Here is a 13102-nt window from a genome sequence, read left to right as displayed (position 1 = left end):
ATATATATATCGCACCACGCTTTTCATCAGCAGGCGCATGTCGTACTTTTTACGACAGATATTCCTGCTGAAAACCTAAATGTTACAAGTATTTTTTTTTCAGCATTCTAACTTGTATTTCAATATGTTTCATTTATATTTATTTCAGATATGATATAAATAAATGTAGACCCAAAAAATTTACGTTTATATTATAAAAATCCTTTCTCATAATGAATGATACTAAATGATTCACTGTCATATTGATTGACTTCTATATATTCGTCACTTAAGTCACTATCACTGTCCAATTCTTGTGATCCCTCTTCATCAGAAGAAACTTGAAGGATACGCTGAATTTCGCTCACATCTACGTTTTGTCGACTCATTTTCAACAATGACGGGACGAAACAATTACAGAACAGGAGCAGGCGCGAAGCGCAAACTTTACGACACAGTGTTCTGATCTGAAATAAACAACAATTGACAGAGTATAACATATGGATTAGTAACAATGACTGCTAATATTCAACACAAAATACCTCTTTGAGGAATACATAAAAAGCATAGGTCGACAAATTCAAAGGAAACACAAGAAAATTAAAGAAAATTACTTTTGGCGTAAATTTGCGCAGGCGCGCCCGCTCGAAGGTTAAGGTATAGATGGAAGACGTAATTATTGTTTGCGAAAGTGTTAATGGTTAAGTGTGCATGTAACGTTGCGTTGTGAAATTGTAAAATTTAAGTTAGTGGTATGTTGTGGGTACTTCTCTGGTTGATTGATTGATTTGGTACTTTAAGTTCACTTTATGCATCGGAAGGCAAATCGAGACTGGACCTACAGCTTGAAGTGGGACCAAACCACTTGTGCCTCCACCGGGTATTGATTACAAGGCGACGACGCTACCACTGCGCCACCGGGAAGGCCTCCTGGTATTTCTCTGGATTTGAATCTTATGGCTGTCGGGATCGAATCCTTTGAAGATAGTCTTTGCGTGTTCATTCAAATGTTAGTTTAAAAGTAATGATTTTTAAAATGAAACTTACTCATAGTTTGGGAATAAATGTTCCAAGCAAGCGACGAAAGTTCCAAGCAACTAGGGAGGTGGTGCCTTATTTCCTAAGTAATTGAACTACCAATCCTCGTTTTCTAGCAAATTTCTTGTTATTAACACTCCCACACACTTTATTCGTTTGTTGTGTTGCCTGTATGTATTCAAAATAAATTGCTCATACATTGGATTGGAAATGAGTAGCTGCGAATGGGTGGCAAAACTGAGGCTGGGGCAAGGACAGTTTACTTTCTCTTGATAGACAAGGCTTAGCATTAAGTGGCCCCCCTAATGGCTCTCATTGTTTGAAATTACTACATTATGTGTAGTTGTTTTGAATCTGCTATACGAAACCATGTTTGTTTGTAAATTAGTTTCTGAACCACAGAGAGGGGGCAAGGAACATTAGTGCCACGAAAGTTTGAATTCTCCTAATACAATGATTTTCGGCGGGTCTAGACACACTCTATACACGCCCCTGTTCCATATCCATCAATACAATAAAAGAGTCAGATGAAATGAGGTGTTTTCTTTGTACGTTTGTACTTTCATCAAGGCTTTTGCCCCCACCCGTAATCAGAGGATGCGTACGCCTATGCTAGTGGACAAAATGGACTTAATCCAAACTTGAACGTGAACCGGACGCCACAAAAATTGGTTGCACTTCATTAAAAAAAACCTTATAGGTAACCTAATTAAACTTGAAAACACCAGGCTGCTTAAAATCTAAGGACATGAAATAAATATGAGCCGAACAGAAATAGTTTTTTTCGTAAATATGGAGGAAAGAACCATCCCATGTTTATATCCCAACGAGCTCGTTTACGACCCATCAAGTGACCACCTTCAATAATAAACTCCCCTCTCCACAGCGACAACCTGAGAGCGGGGTTAGAGTGGTTATCTTCTCTGTGTATCACTCCATCAATATGCTTCATCCCAGGATTGAACCGTATGAACAGGTCTTTTGATCTGTTCTCATGAATAAACTAATTTACTGGGACGATCGCTTATCAGGTAGGCACAGGCTGGGAGAAACCAACGAGCAAGTGTATACTTGTTAGGGTAAATCGTCATCACATCCCACGGTCTCTTGGTGAAAAAAAGTTGGATCAGTTCCGATGCGAGAATCTGATTATGATGTACACATGCATCAGAGATTGTAAATTTTATATACGAGGGTCGATTCAAAAGTTTGGCACACTCTAGGTTCCCTTTCATAAAACGGGTTTATTTTTACAAGGGCCGTTCAGGTTGTATTAAAAATAGCGCGTATGACAGATATCATTGTGTGTAGGGGAGGGGCAGATCCGAAAATATGGAACAAAGAGAAGATCCGATATGCTGTGGGGTTGATTGAGTTAGGTTATTTTACGTCGCATGTATAATCGCGGCGATGAGAATGAGTGATTATATAATGAAATTGATAAGGAACACACAAAGGACATACATGCGCAGGCCGGGATTCTAACCTGTGACTTCTGTCATTGTAGCGCGCTGTGTTAACGACTCTGCCACGGTGGTCGGTAAAATGCTGTTGAAGTATTAGATGTGACAAACAAGGCTATGGTAATAGTATAGCTAGAGATAAATGTACAATTCTAGAGTTGCAATTTTATGGTCTAAAGTAAGGGGAAAAAATCAACCCACCGATAACCCCCCCCCCAACTCAACCAACCTAACACTCAGCAACACAGTGGCTCGCAGACAAATGCTGTTACAGCTCAGTGCTTATTATTTGCATTCAATTATCAGAAGTATTCGAATAGTACTGTGTTTCGCAAATTAACAATGCTTTCAAATTTTGTTACATATTTTTATACCAGTGCCATTGAAAAGCCACGACAATTCTATGTTTGGAAAATAATATATTTATGAATTAAGTGATACGTATTAGCAATTATTGTTGTAATAAAGAACATGTCTAAGTGTGCGATAACAACGAAAATACACTTTTGTATCACGACTGCTTGGAAAAATGTCGGAACAAGAATTAAAAGAAATGAACTGTTCCTTCCCAATATTGGAGACTGCAGACTTCTGGAGCCTGTCTCTCTACACAACACACACATTCATTTATGCAAGGACAAAATCGAAATTTTTACAAATTTGCGTCCGTAGTGTTCTTATATGTTCGCATTTAAATATTTCATATTTCATAGTTTGAGGGGCGGGACATGGCCCCACCCCGGGGTACGGGTCTGATATTGAGCTACCAAGAGATGGAGTTTGCACGCCAGAGGTACGCATGGGAACTTGAGAAAGAGTTCAACAAGATGGCGGCGACCTTGCAACACTGCACCAAGCAAGAGCAGCAAAGTGTTGTGAGATTTTTGTTTAGCGAGGGCTAGAGATTCATCATCTGATGAGAATTCAGTACAGTGACTGGTGCAAGAGTCGTACACAAGTCTATGAATGGACTGAGAAGTTCAAGAACGGTGTCGCTAGTCTGGAGGATCACGGAACACAACATTGCAGCCGCGATACGTGAAAACCGACGCGTCACAGTCAAGAAGGTGGCACAACTATTGGGCATTAATGTTGGATCAGCCCATGATATCATTCAAGACGAGCTAAGGTTCGGAAAAGTGTGTGCGTGCCTTCTCCATGACAATGCCAGGTCACAACAGTGCAGACAATTGAGGAGCTGAGGGTTGAGTCCAACCTGCACCCTCCGTACTCGCCCGACTTCACGTCGTCCGATTTCCTAGCTTTCGGTCTACTGAAGGATGCGTTTAGTGGAAGGCATTTCCGAGACACCAATGAGGTTCGGTCGGCGGTGCATGAGTGGATGCGCACCCGTCCGAAAAAAAAAAATTCCTGCGGTATCCATAAGCTTCTCAAGTGCTGGCGTAAGTGTATTGAACTAGAAGGGGACTATGTTGAACAGCGATAATATACTCGTAATTATTTCGATGTTTGCAATAAATAGCTACTCTATAAAGAAAGAAATCCGATTTTCCAATGAACGCACTTTGTACAAAATACATTTACAGGCATTTGGAACTGCGGTGTAAGGGGTGATCCTTCCACGTAGTACATCCTGTACTGCATTTTGCAGACTAACGAGGCTCTGGCGTCTGACCCTATGGCCAGTATAAGTCTGTGTGTTGTCCTGTTTTCTTTGTCTTTATGTGTGCTGAGTGTCCCTTTACAGCCTCAGCTTTTAATCGAAGTCAGAATGTTTTAATATTTTAGTAACACGACATTACAGTTATGTTATTTTATGAAAAACTAAATATGCTGACCAAGGCAGTAATTTATTTTATTAAAAACATAAACTAAAACGTAACGTTTCAACCTTCTAGCAAGGTCTTCATCAGACTCTGTATCAAGTACAAAAGTAACAAGATACACAAAAAGGGCATTATATATACACAAACATTACTCCCTCCAGACTATTAGAAAGTTGTTAGGAACTTTCTAGCAGGTGGCTTTCACTTTCCAACTGAACTTTCACCTAAAAGGCTAAACATAATTACTTTCATATAGAATGTGAAGAGATATTCATATAGAAAATATCAAGCTCTTTTTCCTTAATTTTTCTCCCTTCTCCTCTCCTCTTTCTCTCTTGTCCTTTCCACTCTTTCTAACACCTTCTTCCATTCTTTGTTTAACTTCAGTCCCCCGTTCCAGAAAAATGAAGGAAAAAGAGCGTGAGATATTCTATATGAATATCTCTTCACATTCTATATGAAAGTAATTATGTTTAGCCTTTTAGGTGAAAGTTCAGTTGGAAAGTGAAAGCCACCTGCTAGAAAGTTCCTAACAACTTTCTAATAGTCTGGAGGGAGTAATGTTTGTGTGTATATATAATGCCCTTTTTGTGTATCTTGTTACTTTTGTACTTGATACAGAGTCTGATGAAGACCTTGCTAGAAGGTTGAAACGTTACGTTTTAGTTTATGTTTTTAATAAAATAAATTACTGCCTTGGTCAGCATATTCAGTTTTTCATAATCATGGAAACAAGGCTTATGGTGTTGTAAATGTTATTTTAGTTATGGTAAGGGGCTGGACCACGTGTAACGTGACGGGTGCAAAATAACCTTAGTGCTGACGCACCCAAAAATTTAAATTTAAATTCAAAGCCTTTGGAACTAATCTTTTCATTACAGCGAATCTTACGTCTGGGCATGTCTTGTATTACCTCAGCTCATCCTCACTTATTGTGCCTGATTACTTGAGTCAATCATAAACACCTTGAATGGTAACAAGTTTGTAGAACGAGTAAATGTCTAGTAGGGCAGGAGAAACAGTACGAGTACATATGGGCATTTCTCTTAGGGCAGTTTTGCATGTAAGACACTCTATGCTACACCGCTCACAATTCCAACTGGCGCCTAGGAAACAATGAATCAGCGATCAGTTGAATTCTCTTCGACTGACATCGGGCATTTTTGAGTCACAAGAAACCGAAAGTTCCTGGCGGGACGAAACAAATGAGAGTCGGATACACAGCATGTTACCAAACATACTCTAAAACGGGGCACAGAGAGGGCTGATCAGCGCTGTTACTGGATAAAAAGTTGTACAATAGTACACAAAGCATATAAAATTAGTACAAAAAACACCCAAACTGTATAAACAACCCGCTCCAAAACAACTGACAAGAACAGACGTACGCTTGTCAACGTTGTAACGGGAGAGCGATGCTACCCCTACATCTTTTACTTCGCAACTGAGATTGCTGACACTCATCGAGGAACACAAGGCGATTGGTGGATAGTTATAACACCATTAAACCTTGTTTGCATGATATTAAAAACTCAATATGCTGACCAAGGCAGAATTTATTTTATTTTGAAATATAAACTAAACTTAACGTTTCAACCTTCTAGCAAGGACTTCATCAGACTCTGTACCAAGTACAAATGGGACAAAGTACAAAACAGGAAGATATATATACATAAAAATCACTCCCCTCCAGACACAAGATTATTAGAAAGTTATTTCTGGAACATTCCAACAGGTGACCTTCCCTTGTCAACTGTACTTTCACCTGACAGGGGATTTAGCTAAACATTTTCTTTCATCTGGAAAGTGGTTGGACTCTTTATCTCACTCTCTTTTTCCTTTCTTTCTTCATTCCTCTTCCTTCTTCTCGCCTCTTTCGCTCTTGTCCTTTCCACTCTAACACCTTCTTCCATTCTTTGTTTATCTTGAGTCCCCCATTCCAGTTCATTGTGTCTTCTTCTCTATTTCCTTGGCCTCCTTCCATTTTCTCACTAATATTCTCTTCTCCTTTCCTAACTGTTTAGCCTCATCTCACTCTATGTCATATCCTGTTTCTCTCCTGTGTTTAAATATCACATTTCTCTCTCTCTTAAGTCGTACATCATCCCTATGTTGCTTCAACCTGTCTTTCAGCCTCTTTTCCGTTTCTCCTATGTACACACTCTGATATTCTTTACACTTTACTTCGTAGATAATCCCTTCTTCTTCCTCTTCTCTGTTTTCCTTTTCCTTCTTTGCATTCTTCACTATTTTTAAGATGCTTCTTCTCCTTCCCTTCCTGTAAGTTTTAATGCCCGCTTTCCTAAGCACTTTGCATATCTTTTCTGTGGTCTTCCCCATACTCCTTATTCCAAACCACCTCTCTTTTTCTTTCTCTTCCTCTTCTCTCCTGCCACTTTTCTTCTTTCTGTTTATGTCTAGTCTATCCTCCTGGATAAAGGCCACCTGCTGGAATGTTCCAGAAACAACTTTCGAATAATCTTGTGTCTGGAAGGGAGTGATTTGTGTGTATATATATCTTCCTGTTTTTGTACCTGGTTACATTTGTACTTGGTACAGAGTCTGATGAAGACCTTGGTAGAAGATTGAAACGTTACGTTTAGTTTATGTTTTAAAATAAAATAAATTTCTGCCTTGGTCAGCATATTGAGTTTTTCATATGGTGGATAGATAGAGCTACTCGTACGTAACATAAGGTAGGTTAGCCGTCAGTTGGACTTGCGATCAGTATAGGAAGATAAAACAATACCTGTATTTTTATAGCCTCAGGATCTTTCTCATACAGCTGGCAACGCTGAAAGTCGTCCTAGCTACGAGGAATTCCCCGGAGGTCAGCGTCTCGGCTTGGAATACTTCAAACGAAAATAAACTAGCCATGAAAAAAGGAACAAAAGAAAATCAGGTCGCGTGTATAATTCCAGCTCTGTACAGCTTGGTTTCCTCACAGGAAATCTTAAACAAACACCATGTGCGGTTATTAAGCGACAGAGGCTGCGTAAACACATGGTTTGTGCTGCAAAGCATTGTGGGAATGATAGTCAGGACAGTTGTGTTCTACATCATCTTCTATTCTACTTAAAGGACATTTTGAGAGGCTGTAAAGATAAAAACTCAAGATACTTTAGACACAGTTGTCTACAAATTCGTGTTTTCGGAGTTATCGACGATTTCAGCAGGAAATAAATAAGGTGACTTGGAAATAACCGAAGATATTAAGGAATGATAAATATTTTTTTCCTAAAATATTGTCCCATATCGATTTCATGTTGATCTATCGGTTGCTCTCAACATGTATTCCTTACTCTTATTAAGGATACGTTGGTATTGCATTGAGTGTTTGACTCAATCCCAAGATTAATCATCTTGCGGGATGCGGAATGAAATTTACGGGGTGCGGCATTGAAAATAAAGAAAACATGACATGAACATGAATATTTTTGTCCCTATATCATATATCAATCAACTTTTAGTAGGCATCTATGATAATATGCTAAGGAAAGTGAAAAATACGAGCGGTTTGCTTCATTTTAGCACAACAACGACGTTTGGATATTTGAAAATAACACTTGTTCAAGGGAGGCCAGTGACATATATGGACGACTGGAGGAATTTTTCCATGGAGAGGCAAAGACGGCAAGATATTTTTCCACGGAGATGGGTCGATATATTTTCCCTCATCTAATAGTGTTGCTCACTCCCTCTAAAAAATCCTTCAGTTTGAAGTTACCATGTTCCTGCAACGCTCTTATAATAATTAACATAAATGACCTTGACTGAAATGTACAATTTTAGATTGACATACACTGTTTTAAGTCCACTTTATGCACATATAGGCTAATCGGGACTGAACCTACAGTTTAAAGTGGGATCCGAACCACTGTGTGCCTCCACCGGGTATCGAACCCGGTATCTTTTTGATTACAACCAATTGAGGTACAACATTAACTTATTAATCAAATGTCAAATATGTTGTATGGATGACAACAACTGCTCAGTTTCTGTATTCAGTTTGTGTGCGTTGGGTAAAAGAATGAAATGGGTACTGTGCGACCTAAAGTTCTGCAATTTTAAAAACAAAATAACACAATAAATACGAAATCATGTAGTCACTTTCATGTAATTATCAACTCACTTTATTTGGACTGCTTCACGTTTCTGGAAATGTTCCATTGCAAGGAAACTACCGTCACCGATGTTACGAGAGCGACCTGATGATACTCGAAAGCAACTGGAAGTTTTGTTCCAATGTGACGAAAACAGGAAGAACACGTGGGAGAACAACAAAACCGCGTACCAACAATTCAAAGGAAAACAATAACTGACACTGAGCTACATACATTTATCGAAAAACGCAAACAGACTACTTGAAAGACAAGAAGAAAGAATTCTTAACCAATTGTGAAGAAATAAAGACAAGGGCTGCTGATATTTATAGACTGCTGACAGTACAGGAAAATAAATGCAGAATATCTTTGAGAGTAGGTTCAATGCTTGCGTGTTGTAAAATAACAGCAGTCTCACACCAGTACATAACGGCCCTCAATATGACAACGACATGGCATAATATGACACTGTACGAGGCAATGTTTTGGGCAGACTATAGGTTTTGGATAGGGGGTGTTGAAGAAAATTAAGGGGTGCGCAAGCACCCCCTCGCGCCCACCTGGCGCCGTCCCTGCGTAGGCTCCAGATTTGAGTCCGCGTGTGGATCAGGCCTCCCCGATGGCGCAGTGGTAGCGTCGTTGTTTTGTAATCAAGGGGTCCCGCCCCGGATTCAATACCCGGTGGAGGCACATAGTGGTTCGAATCCCACTTTAAACTGTAGGTCCAGTCCCGATTAGTCTTACTGTGCATAAATTGAACTTAAACACCAACTCAATCAATCAATCAAACACACACAAAATGTTATCTAGTTCCACTGCAATCCGTTCTTTTTTCCTCGTTCTGGATTATTGGTTATTTCTGAAGTTATCTCCTGGCAACCCTTCTCGCACGTCACATCCACATCTCAGCCCGAGATGGAGCAACATGCGACGGCAACAGGGAAGCATAGGCGGGCAACTCATATACGTAAGAGCAGTGGTGACATCTGTTGAGAACGTGATGAAATTATACTTGAGAGCTTCCTCCTTAATTTTCGCGAGAGTGCTTCTCCGAGCAGTTTCTTCCCCTCCCAAGGGGATGAAGGGTGTCGTGAAAGGGGGAGAAAGATGTCTTAATGCGCGATGGATTGTCGACGTACTGCGGTTGTGTAGTGCATAATCCCTTTCAAGGAACGTGACAGCCTTACGCGTGCATTGTACGAGTAAAACCAAACGTATAAATTGCGAAGGAATTCAGGAACAAACGAATTACTTTTCTCGTTGCCGTATGGTTTGGAAATTTAGTTTTCAACATAAGTGTTGCCACGTCAGTCATAAAATGACCAGATAAAGTTATATGTATTGCACGTGTTATACCCACTAGACGCTATCATTGCTGAAAGTGCTACTGTAGCTATTGCCTGCTACATCGCAGGGTAGGACAACACAATATCGGGCTTACACTCTATTCCAGTTATCTCTGAGGCAGACGATCGAAAACAAGTCTCTGGGCAAGTAGTGACGTGAGGCGGCTCCACCAATGAACACGTGAGAGGAACGGGATTGTGTGGAGGTGGGGAAAGAGATTGCAGTTACCAGCCTTCCCAGCAGTATGTACTGCTTCGCTCTGCCCACTCGATCGCCCCTTTCTCTGCCGCTATGTGCGTCCTTCCTTAAGAAAATACTGGGACAGCTGACCAAGGCAAACTTTTATAGTATAAACAATATACATAAGAACGTAAGGTTTCCACCCTCTAACAGAAATAATGAACTGGAATGGGAGGCTGAAAATTAACAAAGAATGGAAAAGGAGTGCTAGAAAGAGTGGAAAGAATGAGGGAAAGGAAGGAGGAAAGAAGAAGGAAGAAAAACGAAGAAAGAAAAGAGGAAGGAAGTAGTCCTGGAGATAAGGAATCTGTCTATGTCCAGAAGTGGAGGAATTGTTAAGGCACAGACTCTCACCAGGTACCTGTCAATCACCTGCCAGGTAGTGTCAATTACCTGTCAGGAGATTCCACACTCAGGAATTCCAGACAGGAAATGTCCTAAGATAAGGACTGGTGCCTTCGTGTTCTTTTGTGTATGGAACCTGTACTGGGAGTGTATAAATAAGATGATGGTTGTATCTTTCATAATTTTATTGTGAATATTCGTCTGAAGAAGACCCTGATAGAGGTTGGAAACGTTACGTTTTTAGTGTATAGTTTTTATACTATAAGAGTTTGCCTTGGTCAACCGACTATGGCTCAGACTAGCATTGTAGACGGAAGGAACTTCCCTACAGGCTGTTCCACACGTCTGTGAAGCAACGCCGCACATAACGGTAGAGAAGGTGAGAAAGCTAGTAGCAGAGTAAAGCTGTGCGCGCTGCTGCAAACGGCTAGTGCTGTCGCGGTGCTCCCTCCATGCACTCACTGCCCCTCTCACGCGTTTATTGGTCTAGCCTTCAGAAGTCAGTACTTGTGCAGATGACTTGTTCTCATTCGCTTGCTTCACGTACGTCTGGGACGGGACAGAGTAAACAGTCGAGCGGTTGCCCACGCTCACAAACTCTGGTCCGAATGTTACTGCTATCTTCTCGCACTTCTGGCTATTGAGGGAGATTTCAGACCGAAGCGACATGTGCGGATCCGACCGTCGAACAGAAAAGAGACACCGCAAGCTGCACGTGTCGCTCGGACTGGGCTGTTTTCTCAATGCCGTGCATCGTGTCGCCTCAGTCTGTTATTCGGGCATGTGCAGTGAATGTTTTGCTATAGACTCAATGGGCTATTGTCGCTTCGGTCTGAAAGCTCCCTTATAGTTCATAAGTAAGAAAGAACGTCACATTGAGGTGCCTCACCTCCGAGTTTTCGTGTGGCGCTTAGATGTTATATTACGCGATGCTCGTTACGACACTTGTACCCTTCCGTCTGCAACATTATCTCGAGTTTAGAAGATGGGGGAGAGATATGTAACATGGTTTGTTTGCTTTTGTTTTAAGTCCACTTCATGCAAAGAAAAACTAATCGGGACTTCACCATTAGTTTAAAGTGAGATCCGAACTACTATGTGCCTCGACCGTATATGGAACCCGGGATCCCTTGATTGCAAGGTGAGGACGTTACCACAACGTCATCGAGGAGGCCCTTATATGTAACATAACTTTCTGCAAACGATTACTGTCACTTTGATGCAACTTATTGTAACGTACAAGTGCGTACTGGAAAAAGGTAACAAAAGTTAGACAGCTACTGTTACTGCCTTCGTCAACGAATGATTTTAGCTGCAATAATGTGTAGCTGGTTTCATGTGACATCAGAATTTGCACATCAGCCATCGCGGCCAATTTTGTTTCTCGTGTGCAAGGAATTGTCGTGAAATAACGTGAGCTTCTGTTTGAACAACAGAATACTGCACAATGTATCATCGTAAACAAGGCTGAAATCTCCCTCCCGCGCGCTTGAATTCCGTATGTTTACAAGAACTTGCCTCCATCATTGCTGCTCGAAGCCACAATGCAACAGTTTGTGACGTAGGTGAAACACACTTGTAAACCTTTCAAGAATTCTCTTAGTCCAGAATGTGTGACAGTCTCGTAATTCGTCGCTACTAATACGAATTTAAAAAAAGGATTTTCACTGAAGTCTTACTTTTGGCCTAAATATAATCAGAACCTATTATCGACTTTCGTATTAAGTTGAAGGTTCTTACATCGCTACACATTCCAAGCATCAAATCACTTTTCATCAAACTTGCAGTACCAGGTCATCTTCACATGCTCTATCACGTTATTTTTGGTTTTCTGTTATTCAAGATTCATCACCTGATCACTCTAGCATTTTTCTCGAGCCAATTCTCTTCTGGCGATTAAAATTGCCTCCTGTCTTTACTAAAATAATAATGCTAGGAAAATAAAGAAACATGCTTACCGTACACGTTCAGTCTTGCAGCATGCACGACACGCCCCATGGTGTTGACTGCTGCACATTTGTAGAGGCCTCCGTCCTCAACTTGCACGTTGGTGATGTTCACGTGACTTATGACGTCACCAGTGAGGTCTACGTATTGGCCAATGGCGTACCTGCAAAACATATAATGGCATGTTTTAATATATAAACAAATATATAATTTTTGCTTGAGAATTTCTTCATCGTATTGAGGTACCTTAGCACGCAAAAGCATGAGTCGAACACTAGACCATTGATACTACTACTAATAGTACAAACAATTCGATATACAGGGTGGCCAAAATAAAACTATACCCACAGTTGCTCTATCAAAACTATACCAAAAAAAGATCAAGAAATCATAGTTTTGTTTATATTGAAATAGTGTCCAAGACATTGCTTACGCAGGTGTTGGGAATAATCTCCCTCAGTCCAAAGGTACGGGTCGGCTCCAGCATATGTTTAGGCAAGAGTATCCCTTTGATAAGATCCGGTAGTAAGATGTTTCCATTTAGCTTCTATTCTCCTCACCTCATGTTACTTGAATAAGACTGGCATGGTTTTATAGTCCAAGAGCACCATTTTGTAATTAATGCAACACTACTTCTATTCCTTATGGCCGTAATACACTTACGAGGAAAGATGGAATCATTCTGAGGAAATAAACAGCTGGCTATGATGGAGAAAAGGACTAGATGGCAAACTTATAGATTGTGTTGTGGCCCTTAGAAGGGCTGTTAATATCGAGCTGACACAAGTGCTACGAGACATTTAGCTGGTACCCTTTAACAAGCTACAATTGTGGCTGTGTTTAGGGATGCCAA

General features: G+C 40.6%; 1 protein-coding gene across 1 annotated transcript in view; it reads right to left on the bottom strand.

The window, feature by feature from the left end:
• Window positions 1-13102, bottom strand: part of Dscam3 (Down syndrome cell adhesion molecule 3) — an 823298-nt gene that overhangs the window by 117323 nt on the left and 692873 nt on the right. Inside the window, exon 11 of the mRNA XM_083132903.1 lies at window positions 12261-12412. Within this exon, the coding sequence (XP_082989029.1) occupies window positions 12261-12412 (152 nt within the window). The remainder of the gene's footprint in view (window positions 1-12260; window positions 12413-13102) is intronic.

The sequence above is a fragment of the Lepisma saccharinum genome, chromosome 12 (assembly GCF_977018435.1).
Source record: "Lepisma saccharinum chromosome 12, izLepSacc3.1, whole genome shotgun sequence".
Lineage (NCBI taxonomy): Eukaryota > Metazoa > Arthropoda > Insecta > Zygentoma > Lepismatidae > Lepisma > Lepisma saccharinum.
The sequence above is the reverse complement of the archived record's forward strand: the minus strand, read 5'-3'. Positions and strand labels throughout refer to the sequence as shown.